The sequence below is a fragment of the Theobroma cacao genome, chromosome 6 (genome assembly GCF_053813885.1).
Source record: "Theobroma cacao isolate CCN51 chromosome 6, ASM5381388v1, whole genome shotgun sequence".
In the NCBI taxonomy this organism is placed as follows: Eukaryota; Viridiplantae; Streptophyta; class Magnoliopsida; order Malvales; family Malvaceae; genus Theobroma; species Theobroma cacao.
Genome location: NC_142644.1, coordinates 27118682 through 27134148, shown reverse-complemented (window position 1 = coordinate 27134148; position 15467 = coordinate 27118682). Strand labels below are relative to the sequence as shown.

Sequence of the window (15467 nt, the reverse complement as noted above, 5' to 3'; positions counted from 1 at the left end):
GGCGATGAATATGTAATTAGAAAAGCTTGAAATTTGAGGCATCAGCAGCAATTTCAGTTCAAAAGTATGGTAGGGCATGATGCATATGCTTATATAGGCATTTGAATATATTGGACAGCATAAATATTCCGAAACACATTAATTAGCATCAAGGTAGCATCAACTTTGGCCTGTAAGTAGTTTATCTTCTATAGCACAGAGATAATAGCAAGCAATGAAATATCTGCTATTTACACATTGCATGAGAATCTATATATATTCAGTTTGTTATATATACAGAAATTTACTTTTGTGAATACATTGATGCCTGTCATATCATGTAGTAAAGGAAGGTAAGAAGACAATACAGATTTACATTTGGGTATGATCTACTTATGGGCAAGTATTCATTCGATTGGCAAAACAGTCTTCATATCCTTGTGCATTGTTCTAATCACTGTAGTAACCTGCTCAATCTGATCTTGACTAGAACATGCTGAGAGAAGTACCTTGGCGGTTCCTCCATCTGGATTACAGCCAGCATCAATCATTTCCTCAAAAATTTCCAAGCATCTTGTATATAGTTTCTTTCTAGAGTAGGCTCCAAGCCGTGAAGTCCACGTCACAACATCAGGTGTCAAATTCTTGGCAGGAAGCAATTGGAACAGCTCTTCCATTCTCTCAAAAAACCCTGCCCGTCCATAGACATTGATCAAAATGTTGTACGTGCTGATATCAGCTTCATAGGGTCCCTTTTCCATTGCAATTAAAACGTTCTCCATGATCTCAAATTGGCCTAACCGGCCATAAAGGTTCAGCATACTGTTGAGGACAAAGGTGTCTGGTTCAAGCCCAGATTTGTGCATTTGATTTACAATGTCCTCACACTTAGCCACATTTCCAACTCTGGAGTAGGCAGATAGAAGTAGCATGTGAGATTTCATTGTTGGGGTTATCCCTAGCCGCTTCATCTCTTCAAATACTGCTTCAGCATCTGAAATTTTGGATAAAGAAATCAAAACACATGAATGGTATATGGTGACAAATAGACAGTCATGCAACATTGAGGCTATATTATGTCAGATTAGAAAAATATCATATGCTAAGTAATATCAGTCCTATAGTATCTTGAAAAGAAAGTGAGCAATGATTAATGTTTTTCTCAGGGAAAGTTCGCCACTTCAGTCTTTCGTTCTCTTTGACGAATTATCCCTAGAAACTAAGAGAACATTAAAGGCTGCTTTAAGTTCTTGTAAGATTTTGCTGTCTGGGCTTCGGGCAAAAAAAGTATGTAAAGGATGTGTGCAAGGTAACTCCAGTTAGTAACACAATAGCGTTACTTTTCAGTGAAGATATTTACCCTGATAAAGACCAGCTCTACCATATGCATCAACCATGATATTAAAGGAAGCTCTGTCTGGTTCACACCCCATGTGCTGCATGAGTGAAAATACTTCTGCTGCCCCATAAGGATAACCCGCACGACTGTTAGAGAAAAGAGAGTCAAAAAAGGCTTTGCAACTTGTAACCTGAATGCAACTTCAAGAAATAATAACCTCTTCATGATTGCTTATTGCTAAAATGATTCTAATCTACTATCATATTGAGAAGCTCAAAACTCAGGCTCAAAGAACTCAAGTCAAGTTAATCCAATTAATCTTCTGAACCCTGAAAATCCGACTCTTAACTTATTGCCAGGAATCAGGAAGTACTGAATAATGAAGGATTTGAACCTGTAAGCTTCCATAAGCGCATTGTAAGCATACACATCAGGCTCATGCCCAGCTTCTTGAAGCTGCTCAAAAATCTCTTCAGCCTTCTCACAGAGTCCCTCCCTAGCAAAAGCATTCACCAGAGCAGTGTAGGTGCAGATATTTGGTTTACACTTTTGACTTCTCATTTCATCAAACAACTTCAAGGCCATATAAGATTTACTTGCCTGCTCAGTGAAAAGCGGATATGAACCTTGAAATTAAGTTTCTACTTAATGTTTTAATTTTTGTTGATGTCTGATTGTTGTATCAAGTGAGCATACTCTGAAGGAGGGCAATGATATCATTAAGGCTTAATAGTTTGCATAATTATGTAGGACCAGCATAAATTTTAAGTTACCTTCCCATACAAGTTGATCATCAGCGTGTAAGTTACAGTAGACAGTTGGCAGCCATCTCTCTTCATCCGTTGAAAGACTTCTATAGCTTTTTGAGGGTTTCCTCCCTTTATCAACCCATCAATATAAGCATCGTAAACAATTGCACCTGAAGTGAACATTTTTATGTAAATTCATTTGTAAATGATAGTTTGACACTATTCATATGAAAAGTTACATGCAGTGAAATGCATGAAAATCTAAAATCCTTGCATGCTCAGATTACATTAAAAACAACCAAAAATGCAAAGATTTTTTGATTTCCTCATCTAAACAGCAAAAGAGTGTATCCCTCAATGCAATATAATAACAATCAGGTGGCAGTAAATTAATACTAGAGAGACGGACATACTTGGAGGGAGGCCATACTTTCGCATCTCAGCAAAGACAGCTTCAGCTTTCTGTTTCAGCCCAGCTGAGCAGTAGGCCTTGATAAGAAGTGCATAAGTATCTTCAGTGGGTATACATTGAGCTTCAAGAAGTTCCAAGTATGTAGATTCCACCTTCTTGTATTGTGATTTCTTCCCATAAGCGTCTATGAGCAAATTGAAGCACATGACATCCAGCTGAAAGGAGCTCCTGTGCAATATCCACTCACAAATCTGTAAAATAATAGTAGCATTACGCTTAAGAAGATTATAAGAAAGCGAATTTAAATAATTCAATACCAAGAATATATGTATCACAATTGTTTCATTTTAGAATATTCATGATAAGTATTGACATTTAAATTTCTAAATTTGAAACAAACGATTCTGTCCCTGAGTGAAGCCATTTTGACATAGGATATTGGTTTTCTCAAACTTGATTGTATGCTATAGGAAAAAACAGAGTCATTCATGTGACTGTAGTTACAAAAGAGGGAATATCAGATAATTCCCTTGAATAAATCCAAATATCGTAGCAAAATTACTTCAACTGAATATTGGAAATCTGAAACAATCTATCCCATGGAAGAGTAAGGAACTTCAAGAAATGGATATGTCAAGTTCTTAAGTCAATAAGAGCATGCACTTAAAGTAAACCCACTCCAAACAAAAGAACAAAAGATGTAGGACTAGTAATTATATCTTTCTTACCAGCACAATTGGATCCCATTTTTTGTTTATACGAAGTTGAACAGCTACATTAATAAGATCATCCCAAGTATTATGAGTGGGAGAAAGATTATCAAGAGAACCCCAAACTCTATTAGCATCAACCTCCTCCTGTACAAAATCCAAAATCTGCTGAGCAATGGGGCTCAACACTGGGAAAATTCCATCCACAAAACCAGAACCATATTTCCATCCTTGTCCTCTTAATGAACCGCCTACATGAAGAAGATAAAAATAAAACTATTCAAAACTGATGCTTCTATACATATACTACTAAGAAGCACATAAATATGAGTTTGAAACTAAGATAATGATATTACATCGTTTCCTGGACAGCTTTTTGTGGTGAAAGGACCTCAATTTGCCACGTTTGTCAATGTAAACACCATCACGTTTCCATTTCTCAATAGCTACATCACTTGAAGAATTCTTTGCTATCAATCTGAAACTAGGCCTATAGCTCCTTGGTACTATGTAAGCTTGGCTCAGTGTGTTTCCAGCAACCAACCTAAAAAATATTGTTCCCCTTTACGTTAGTGTTATGTAATATAATCAAAACCCAGTTCACAAAACAAAGCAACTGCCACTTAAACCAGCAAAGGTAAGACAATAAGAAGTAATAAGAAAACTGCCTCAGAAAGTCAGAAACAGATATAAAAATGGAACTGAAGCAAGAAGAAGGTTGCAGTGGTAGAAGAGCTAAGAACTGAACTTACATGAATACGAAGAGAAGGAGATTCCAGTTTGGAAGCTTGAGAGTTGAGAATTTACTTGAAAAGATAACGTGGCGGAGAGAGCGAGAATAATGCAGACAAAGATACTTGTAAATATCTTGAGATATAACACGTAAGAAACCTGTTTTTTTCTTCTTTTTCTTTTTTCTAAATACCTATTCCGCTTTAAGGGAGTGGAAAGAGAAGAAATAAATGTTTTTTTCCTAATACATAGACCATCAGCCGGTAGAGAGTATTCCCATATCTCCGGGCAGGGTACATGGTTACCACAGTAGTCAAAGCATGGGGTACCTCATTAGCCTCCCTCTGAACAAAATTAAACTGTTTCATTTTCAATCATTACTTTTTCGTAATTTTCGTTTCCATTACCACTTTAATAAAAGTTTAAAAGGATGATTAGGGATTAGAGATCCGGAGGTAATTGAAGATTTCTGAAATAAGCACATAATTTCTAAGAAAGAACTTAACCCAAGTGATAGGGGGCTGGTCCGCCCAAAGACTCTTTGAAGGAGGTCCTACGCGATTGGGAAAGTACATTTGTAAATAATGGGAATTCTTGCTTGCTCTGGATTTTAAGGATGATAATGGAGATTGGATGAAGAACAACCTTAATCATGTTAAACTACTATTGAACCGGGACATTATAAGACATGTCTTTGACCAAGGGCAAGATTCTAATGAGTGAATGGAATAAGAGTAATCAAAGAGAAAAGCTTTTAATAAGTTCCAGTCAGTCACAATATGAAAATACAATATCTGACCCAACACCAAGTGTAGAACCACATCTCATCCCATTTCAGTTCCAAGATCACGTACACAGCAGGTAAAGTTTTTCCAATTCAGGTGCATCAACTACAACGTTTGACTGAACTGAACGTCTCAAAACAAATGTTGCATAAAATAAACATTCCTAGGTGGTCTTGAAAAAGAAGACAAGTTACTCGACTTCGGCCAAATAATCGTCAATTTCAGCTGGGGTTAGTACCCTGCAAGAAAGAAAGCACATTAGGAGTAATTCAGCCACTGGAAGAGGATTTATTTCATGATCAGAAAACCAAGAAGCAGAAATAATCATTCTGAAATTCAGAAATAAAAATTGCATGAACAACAACAATAATTGCAATATGCAATGCATTGGTGCTGATTGCAAGTAAAACAGTGCATTTCACTAGGGTCACTTCTGGAACTTCCCCAAGCCAAAAGGCCCTATTCCCAACAGCAGAACACCATAAAAAAGTTTAGATAGAGTGGGGAAAGAGTCAAGCAGAGCTTGCCTGAATTTTTTGTCAGTTCCAATAATCCCAATTTCAATGTTTTTCCCTGAGATTTGTCCTTCAAATCTGCAAAATTGAGAAAATGGCTTGTAAGATTACTAAAGACACCGTAATGTAAGATTACTAAAGATTACTAAACCTCAGACTAACATCTTTTTCCAAGGTTCTTTGACACATATAGATTATGGATACTCCTAAACAGTAACAATTAAAGTTAAACACGCAGAGGAAATTTTAACGACATTACCCCTCCTTAAGAGTCAAAATCGCAGTATGCACAGCATCATCAAGCTCCATATCATCAGTGTACCTACAAGAAACGAACATAATCAATGGCATCTTCAGTGTTTCAACAACAAAGAAATGTAAAGTAAGAGAATGTCCAACCCAATTCTGGAAAAGATGCATATTCATTGTATAATCCTTTTCTGAATAAATTGCCGTCCCAACTATACTCTTTCCTAATGAGGATTGGGAGATTCAAATTGGACTGACAAAATAAAATTTACTTAAGGCTCATCCCCTCAGCTCCAAAACCCCAACCTTTGAGGGAATGAGAAATTAGACTATTGAGGGGAAAAGAAGGGATTGCAGAAACTCTCATAACCCCCTCTCTTAGCTTGCTAAAAATCAGGATCTTCCTTTCCTCTGCCTTCCTCCATCCAAAAGGTTGCTATGGAAAAGAGTGGTAATCCTAAAGCCACTTCACAGAACAACCATTAATTAGATCATGCAATAATAGTCTGTATTCTAGAAGGAAGAGTCCTATTCTCATGAGCAACAGTGACAAAAGTTGGATGCCACAACCATCAATATGAAAGATTACAAGAGAAGTTCCGACTACCATGAGACAGTAACACCATCATTCATGTCAATATGGGTAAAGAACATAATCAATATAACAAATCAGAGAAACTCTCAGTTAATTTAGTTTTGCATGCTATAAGAACCAGATTCTAGAGCAGATACCTCTTCTCAAGAAATGTTTTTGCATTAGAGACATTTTTCCCCATTGCCGAGGCTTTCCATGAGAAATAGGAACCAGATGGATCCACCTGGCCAAAAAGAATAGAATCATACAGCTGAAATGCAAATGACACATTCTATGCAATCTCTACCTGTGATCTTACAATAAATATTAGCTATGAGAAATACCTGATACAATTGTGGACCATTGTCATCATATCCAGCAACCAGTAGAGATACGCCAAAAGGCCTTACACCGCTATGAAGTACAAAGAAAGATGCATCAAACTTAACTACCAAGACCAGAGGATTGCTCAATTTTCAATTTCCACTTTTTGGTCCAATTCAGATTGACCCAAAATGTAGCAGCAATTTCCTCAGTTGAAATGCATGTGAAAAAGTAGGAATCTATAACATTGCATTTTCTCAAAAATTCCATTCACTTGTTCCAATTTCAGCCCACATCATGCAAAAATCCTGAGCCCAAAATTGTATTTGAAAAAAGTTCTAAGAAAAAACCTTATATTAGAATCATACTACTTTCTTTTTGGCTAAATAAAACTATGCTATTTTACAAAACAATAGCAAAGATGAAGCAAAGCACAACTTGAATTTGACGGACAAGAGACTACCAAACTCCCAAATCATTCAGACTCCTCATACTCCTTGTCATAAGTACATAACGACATAATTCTTACCCAGACTGTGTAAACTCCTGCATAACAGCTGCAGTTTCCCTTACAAGTTGTGTTACTGGAATTGGTTCCTGCAAAAACAAAATCCGCACACAAGTTAAAAAAATCATGCAAGAAACAACAAAATATAGCCTTTTTATTTTTTAACTAAGAAATGAAGTTGTTGAATAAAATGTATAAAGGTAAATGTATGGATAAGTCCATTATTTCATCCGAGATTAATTTCTCCCAGATGCACAATGAAGTAAATTAAACAAATTAAATATCATTCAGAGCCATCGATACCTTATACAACCTATGATATTGTTCTGCCTGCTTCCTACTTTTCCGAACCAAAACTCGAAAATCAGGACCCATACCACTGCAGAACAGTATTAGAATTTATGGATGAAAATATATATATAAGTATCATCAACTGAGAAGTCATATTAGCAGCAAAGGACTGGATTAAAACACAATTTACAAGTATACTTATTTAGAAGCCTAACAATCCCACCTACTTATTTTGGTAAACAGTAATGCATGTTAACTTTCTACACGCACAATCTTCCTTTCCAAAATCAAAAGCACAGTCTCCTTTCCTTTGTTTGGAGATAGCATTATCTAATCCAACATTAGATAAATGAAAGAAAGCCTCATGTAAATGATGATGTAGCATGGAGACCAGCAAAGATAACAAACCATATAAAAGTGCCCATATTATGTGGTAATCCACTTAAAAAGCTTTCTTACAAAACTTGACAAGACAATGAGATCATAACTGAACATTTCTTTATGAGTAGCATGTTTTTTTATATCTCAATCAACTAAATCTGTAGTGATAATCTCCCTAATCATAGATAAAAAAAATAAAAGTAAAAACTTTTCAAAGAAGAATAACTTCCATGAGACACAAGGCAGGCAATGTACTTAATATCCAACATTTAGAAAAACAGTTTTCTAAGATGGACCACCTTATGAAACATTAAGTTAAAATGTTTATAGTGCTTCTTGCGGAACCCTCTAGCTTGCTAAGTCAACCATGTCAGAGATGCACATCAACCAGTACTTACTCAAGTCATTGACAAAACACAAAGATAATCATGGATGTAAAAGTTTGGTAGATAATCAAGCCTTATGTGAGGCAATATACACCTACACGCTAATCTTATTGAACATATCTCCCAGCCAAAAAACTAAATAACTGAGCTTTCTAAATACTTGTAGACATAAAACCAAACCTGTAAACAACTCCAATATTTGGCGTCAGACACTGTATTTTCTGAACCTGAAATCAGACATTGAACAACCAAATTCACTGTAATTAATAACTGCTCATCAGTTGGGAAATACAACTTCCGGAACATGGAAGAGAAAAACTAAGCATCATTAATTAACAGTTCGCTTTTATATAATAATATAAATTAAAAAATGGTTTAGTAAAACAGCCATAGAATTGGCATACTTTCATGAAACAAAAATCATAATGACAAAACAAATACAATCATTGCAAGTTTGCATTGCTCAGACTTGGGTGCATTTAACTATTTGCCTATCTTTGGAGGGTTAGAACCCAATACCCAAGCTTGCATTGACACCATGGTCGAGGCTACATAGTTTCGAGTCATTTCATTCTTCAATTAACCTAAAAATTACTCTTTTTTTTCTAAAAAAAAATGCAAATTATACTCACAGATATTTCATCAACCAAGATTGAAGGCAATTTCTTCTCAGTAGCAATAACAACCCCATTAGCAGCTGCAATTCAAAACCCATCATCAAATTATACCCATTGTAATCATAAGCAACAAAGAAAAAAAAAAAAAAAAGAAACCATCAGCAATTATTTCACTATTTCTAAACACCTAAACCCGTCTTTTAAAAAAAAAAGTAATAAGAAAAGCGGGAAAAAAAATAAACCTTTGATTCCAAGAGATGTTTGACCCGACCCGACCGCCGTCAAGGCGTGCTCGATCTGAACTAGCTTTCCCGAAGGACTGTTCAAAAGCACAAAAAATAATATAAATTTTTTCCAGAAAAAAAAAAAGAAAAAATGATTCATCTAACAATCCTATTAAGTGATGAAGAAATACCTGAATGTTGTGAGAGAAAAGGAATATTGACTGTCACCCATGGTTTTGATTTACGGAGAAACAAAAATGCAAAAGTTAAAATCCTGAACAAATGGAAAACAAAAATCAAAGCAAAATTGTTAACAAAAAGAGTTGCGAAAACGAAGATTGAAATGAAAGAGAAAGCAAAGGGATTTACTTTGGGTGTCCTTGACTGGGAAGAGAAGCAGAAAAGAGCGACCTTTTTGTTGCTGCTAGATCGGATGTTTTCTTGTTGGGGAAGAATGCATTAGAGTTGGGCCGAGCTGGGCTTTGTTCAACCCATTTTCAAAATTCTTGGGTCATCGAAGGCCCATACGCTAGACCACAGAGCCAGGTCGAAGGATTGCGTACGCTGATGACGGTGAAATCTTAATTAGATTTGGTACAACCTCCAAACGAATACAATCGGCGGCGCGTACGGGACACGAATTTCTTTTTAAATTTTATAATAATAACATATTTATCTTTTTATTACAAGCAAAATAGTTAACTTTGTTTCAGATTTTCTTTTTACTTGAGTTTGGCTTAAGAAGGCATTAACTTATTTAAACTCAATTATCATAAATTCAAATAAAGAGTTCAAATTTCGACTCTAATTCATCCTCAAATTCAATATACAAATAAAACACATAAGTTATGTAAAAATAAATATATTTTTTTATCTATATAAAAATTCCGCAAATCGAATTCCCGGGACTCACAAGCCAGCCGCCCCCCGCCCGTGGCCTGAAAAGCGGAAAGTACACTTAACAACGGGATCAAGGCAACCAAAGCACCCCGGATAATGACGCCCAAACACTTTAAAAAAAACACACGCACAGAGAATCACAGTTTCTAAATTTATTATTTTTTAACTGGCCAGTCGCCACGTCTCAGACCCTATATTCCATAACCCCCCTGCAAGCCAAAGAAGGTGTTCTTCTCTCTTTCTCTCTCCACAGCCAGCGCGACGTGTAGGTTTCAAAATCTCCTTTTAAACTTTTGAAACAACGCCGTTTCGGGGCCCTTATCTACGATACCAAACTCCATTGTTCTTGTTTCGGTAACTTTCTTTCTTTTTCTCAGCAAATCTTTTCGTTTTATATTATTATTATTTTTATTTTATAATGAAGATTTTCGATCTTTTTTGGTTATTATTGATTGATTAATACGAGGGCGATAAAGCGGCGTGGTTTTGCTCTTTCGGTATTGAGATTGTGAAAACGCCACAGACATTTCCTTTTCCAGGTTTAGATCTCTCTCTCTTTTTTTATTATCTTTCAAAAAAAGTTCTCTTTTTTTATTGATTTATTTGTTTTTTTGTTTTTGCATGATAATAATTTTCTCCTCGTTGCGTTTATCTTTTGCCGATCGATTTTCTCAGAGGAAAACAATGTCAACACTTTACATCTTAGTTGATTTATGTATTTTTATGGTACATTTGTTGAGTCCCGTTTAGTTTGCTTATATTATTAGTATTTGAATTGTGTAAAATTATTTTGCTTAAAAGAACATAAAGAAATGAGTTTTTATTGTGGAAGTTATGACAACTTTGCTTGTTTGGTGATCAAATTGTAGTAAGATTGAAGGCTGCTATATATATTACTGTACTGTTAAATTTGGTTGGATTACTGTGTTGGTTTTGGTAAAGGGTAATTTTAAGTGGTAATAATTAGAGAAATTCAACTGTATTTGCTTTTAAGATTCCGCTTCTGTAAAGCAGATTAATAGTGTGCAGGTGATTCGATGAATTTGATGGCACAATACTTGATTGCTGCTGCTGATTGCTTAATATTTAATGGATATGCTTTTCTTAAAATTTTATGATATGCATTTGTAAAGAAGTGTCTTTCTTGCTTTGGAAAAGTGAGGGGAAGAAAGACAGGGGAAGCAGACAAGAGGTTCATATTCATTCTTGGCTGAAGATGGTTTGTACCTTAATACAACTTGGCTAAATTATATAGGTCTAGTGTCATCAAAGCCAGGGCTTTAGTTTTTCATTTAATTGCTTGGACTAATCAAATTGGACCATATACACCTTCATTTAGTTGCCATTATTGTCATTATGTTTATTGAACTTGACAGCATGTCCTTGTGAGCAAAATGGATGATGCGGAGCAGAATAGTGTGTTTGGAAGTTGTCCAGAGTTTGGTGCAATCTTCATTTCAAACAATTCAACCAAAAAAGAATGTTTAAGAAGAAAAATTTTTGCCCTCCCATCTTCGCAATACCACTTTGTGAAACAAGTTAAAGCTGGGATGATTCTATTCCTGTTTGAATTTGAGAGGAGAGAACTTCATGGTGTCTTTCAAGCATGCTCTGACGGTGCAATGAATATTCTGCCTCATGCATTCAGTTCATCAGGGAAGGAATTCCCTGCACAGGTAAGGAACATTTATTCTAGTTTTGTTTATTATGTGCTTCTCCTCTCTCTCAAAGAAAAAGGATGGGAAGGATGCGAAGGATGCATTTTTGGAGTTGGTGTTAATCCTTAGAGCACTTCATCCAGGTAAAAGTCAACCCTATGTGGAATTGTCTACCACTTTCAGAAAATGAATTTCGTGATGCTATCAGAGAAAACTATTTTTCCAGATACAAGTTTAACTTTGGACTGTCTGAAGATCAGGTCTGTCCTTTTTCTATCAAAATCCAACCTGAATAAATTGAAATGCCACCTTTTAAGAATGTTTTAATTTTTTTCTCTTTGTTTAAAATGTGTAAAATGTGTAGGTTAGGAGGCTTCTATTATTGTTCAGTTTTAAGAGGTTGAAAGATCAGGCACCTCAGAGACAGTTGCCCAGAAGTAAAGTTGCTGCAAGGCCAAGTGTGTACTCTACAAGAAAACTTAGAAGAGTAGTTGATAATGATAGGTCTCTAATGAGAAACCAGGTTCTGGGCGAATGTGATGTGGACAACAATCACAGACCAGTTATTTCAACTAAGCACCATGGGGACTCTTTCTATAATGATGACAGAGCAACAGATGATGGTGGATTTGGAACATACATGGACGTGGGAGATAAGCATAAAGCAAGTGCCTTCTTAAATGAGTGTTTTCAGGATCATATGGGTAAAGTTGGAGGGAACATCGATGCCGGTGAATGCACCACAAATGATGGGTTGGAGATTGAACGGAATACTGGCATTGAGCTTCAACCCGAGGTTTCAGTTGGGTATTCTTTATGTAATTTCAGAAGCTTTTCCAATGATGTAAGGTTTGCGAAGAGTGATAGGCTTGAAACAGAATGTTATAAGGATGATGGTTTTGCTTCAACCATCTCAACAACATATCCTAGTTCTTTTCAATCTAAAGTTAATCCACATGCATGTCCTAGCAAACATGTTCTTGAAGCAGATTCATATGTTCATGACCCAACTAGACCATCCTCAACATTCCGCCCCTCAATGGAGCTGCAAAACCCTAATGTTAGTTATCCACGGACTTATGAAGATTCTATTGTTACAACTGCTCTTCCTTATGACCCCGATGTCCCTAGTATCAATTATCAGGGCCCCTCATCCTTGGGGTTCAATCAGGGCCATGCTTCATTTCAAGAATATTCTAGTCATGATAGTTTTGTTGCTAATGTTTTTGGTTTTTCCAAGAATCAATCATTTCCTTCATTGTTAGAGACTAACACAACCATAACCGTTGATGTCAACTCTGGTTCTATGGATTTCATTCCATTGCCCTATTCTAATCAGTATGAACACTCCAGCAGGACTAGCCTGCCCAGACATGCCTATTCTGATGACATAGCAGCTGAATACTCTAAAAATGAATGCTCTGATGATGTTTCCTTTCTGAAGCCCTCTTTAGCACCTGTTCCTTCTTCTGAAATTAGAAATAATGTCAGGATGAGTACGCAGCCATCATCTTATGGAACCAGTCTTATCAAGTTTCCTTCTCTTATGTTTTCTAGCAGGTATCCTACATTATTACAAGCGAGACATGATTGTCAAGTGCCAGAGCGTGAAAATAATGCAGGATTTGGAAATGATGTTTCTATGTTTAAAGAGTACCGGCACCATGGGGACTCTTTCTATAATGAGAACAAAGCAATTGAGGATGGCACATTTGCAACATACAATTATGTGGAATGTGAGCATAAAGAGGGCCAGTACCCGCTGCACGTTCATGAACCTGCAAACATAGACTACCATGAAGTTTCTTCTTTGAATCCTGCTGCATATCAGAATTCTGAATGCTTATATCCAGATCACCGGAAGAAAAGGGGCAGTGTGTTTTCTCGCTTAGCTTTGCCTCCTAAAGTATGTGAACAAGAAAGTAACACCTCTCCTGGCACTGCTGACATCAATAGGAGTACTTCAGTGAATGAAGTCATGGACATGCTGCACAGTAGCCACAAGCATTGGAGGAAGACAAGAACTAAACAGTTAGTCCAGCAACATGATAATGCTGCCAGCTTTAGGGATAAAAAACAGGCTGCCAAGAAGGAAAGCTTGGCTATGATCTCAAAGGAGATGAACCTGAAGCCTGCCCCATTCAGCAAGGAGAATAGCAGCCAAAAAACTGAAGAGACAACTTTTGTGGATTTCAGACGTCGTCGTGTGGTGAGAAAGAACCTTGAAGATGGTAAGACTGGAAACCATTGTGAAAGTCTGGAGAACAAGAGTGCATCAGCTTCACAAAGTAAAAGGAGAAAATTGATTAGGCCAAACTTCTGTGAGAATGAGTCATTTGAGAGGGGCATATCAGGTGATGCTCCAGAAAATTTAATACCATCCTCAGTAGGATGTTCTGTCAGTAAAAATGCTGAAAGTATTAAGGCTTCTGTTTGCCACGAAAATGAAGATGATATATCACAAAATGTTAAATTGCCAAATGCGATGTGCCAGACTGCTGTTGAAGGCAACATTGACAAGGGAAGTGACTCAAACTCAGAACAATTCAGTATGGAAAGCTTAATTGCCCTGAGAAGTGCCGATGAAGATGGAAAAGAATCATCACAAAATCATGGCATCTCAAGTATGACTTCAGTGTCTTGTGGGGACATGCGTAAAGAAATTGAGCAAGATTTGAGTAATAGAGATTTAGGGATGGATGGATTGTTCCAAGAGCGCAATAATGTGAGCCATTCCAATCATGAGTCATCTCCAAAAATTTGTGAAGACAATGATGGTAGTGGAGTTGCAAAGAGTGAGTTGTTGCACAATATTGAACAGATCAATGACATCTAACCTGATGGTGGTGAGATATCCATAAGCAATGTGAACTAAAGGGAATCAGAACTTTAAATTAGAAAGGACCTCCTGGTGGCCTTGTACTTTTATGTACAATTTTTGCAGAAATGGGAATCTCAAGAAATCAAACAGCAGCAATCTTTTGGATTTGGTGAGAGACAATGTGAGTCAACTTTTGAAACAACCAACTGCTTCAATATGCAAGAATCAGCAAGAAATACATGATGGAAATGTTAGATGTGGAAGTATACTTGTTACAAACAGTGAAGGTGAAAGCTGTGAAAATGGTTTTTAGTCAAATTGTTGAAGACAGCGACAAGATTTGCTGGAGCAGTTGTGAGATGACCATGTGGCAACGAAAGACCGTCTTGTGCAACCAAAACTCAAAGTCGAGGTTATGAACTTACTTACATTGGTGGGAATGATGAAAGCAGACAAAGATATACCGGTTCATGGACTATCCTTACTCTTTTTACCCTTGGAATTGCCCAAAATGTGCTAACAGGGATGCGAATTTCGTCCAACAACATTGCTAACTACAACTTAGGAAAGTTCTTTTCTTTTGGTTAGTCGTAGATTTTTTTTTTCTTGGGTAAAATTCATTTCTGCTCTAGTTTGTCTAAGAGAACATGATGGATATTCCATGGCATCGTCTGTACAACTGTCTTTAATTGCATCAAGAAAGCTTTCTTTCCTGTTTTGGTTGCTGACTGGTGATTCCTTGGTATGAAGCCTTTGCATTCATAGGTTCGATTCATGGGAACTGGGTGGCGACACTCACATTTACAAAATATAGGTCTATTAAGTGCAATAAAATATTTATTTATAATTTAAAATTCATTTCATTTCATTTCATTTCTAATCAAAGTGAACATTACCTTTTTTTCACATATAAAGTAAGACCCACTTTAATTCGGGTTTGTCTCATAAAAAGTTTTATATTAGTGAAGAAATGAATAGAGTTTATAGATTTTGATATCATATTCACATTTTAAAAAATATTTATTAAGTGATAAAAAGCTTTTTTAAGTTTAATAATCATTTTATATTTTACTTATACAAGATTTGTGACACAAATGACAAGTAGTTATTTGACTGTGCGAGAAAATAACTTCCTCTTGATATTTTATCTTACCAACTAGAATCAAGAGTCCAATGTAGGAGTATTTCATGATTCTCGATATATAATAATGTGAATACCAAGAGATAAAATACTCATTCGGTGAAGAAGATACACTTAGAAACTGCTAGAAGTCGAAATTTCAGTTACAAATTTTGGGTTCATACATCAAAGA

General features: G+C 36.2%; 3 protein-coding genes across 3 annotated transcripts; 1 reads left to right on the top strand and 2 right to left on the bottom strand.

The window, feature by feature from the left end:
- Positions 1-205: 205 nt before the first annotated feature.
- On the bottom strand, positions 206-4080 carry LOC18596432 (Tetratricopeptide repeat (TPR)-like superfamily protein). The gene is made up of 8 exons (XM_018123618.2): positions 3942-4080; positions 3546-3733; positions 3208-3440; positions 2481-2730; positions 2092-2237; positions 1713-1918; positions 1340-1464; positions 206-973 (listed from the first exon to the last, which is right to left on the bottom strand). Coding segments are annotated over exons 1-8 (1737 nt in total). The 5' UTR covers positions 3944-4080; the 3' UTR covers positions 206-386.
- Positions 4081-4656: 576 nt separating this feature from the next.
- Positions 4657-9276, bottom strand: LOC18596431 (proteasome subunit alpha type-2). The gene is made up of 11 exons (XM_088807437.1): positions 9145-9276; positions 8967-9049; positions 8794-8870; positions 8567-8631; positions 8115-8161; positions 7180-7255; positions 6898-6965; positions 6389-6458; positions 6203-6288; positions 5481-5543; positions 4657-5299 (listed from the first exon to the last, which is right to left on the bottom strand). Exons 2-11 carry the CDS (start codon positions 9005-9007, stop codon positions 5134-5136), a joined length of 759 nt encoding a protein of 252 aa, XP_088663563.1. The 5' UTR covers positions 9008-9049; positions 9145-9276; the 3' UTR covers positions 4657-5133.
- A 415-nt stretch (positions 9277-9691) lies between these two features.
- Positions 9692-14879, top strand: LOC18596430 (DCD (Development and Cell Death) domain protein). Its single transcript, XM_018123757.2, has 5 exons — positions 9692-10029; positions 10100-10214; positions 11052-11351; positions 11477-11593; positions 11698-14879. Exons 3-5 carry the CDS (start codon positions 11070-11072, stop codon positions 14167-14169), a joined length of 2871 nt encoding a protein of 956 aa, XP_017979246.2. The 5' UTR covers positions 9692-10029; positions 10100-10214; positions 11052-11069; the 3' UTR covers positions 14170-14879.
- Positions 14880-15467: the final 588 nt, after the last annotated feature.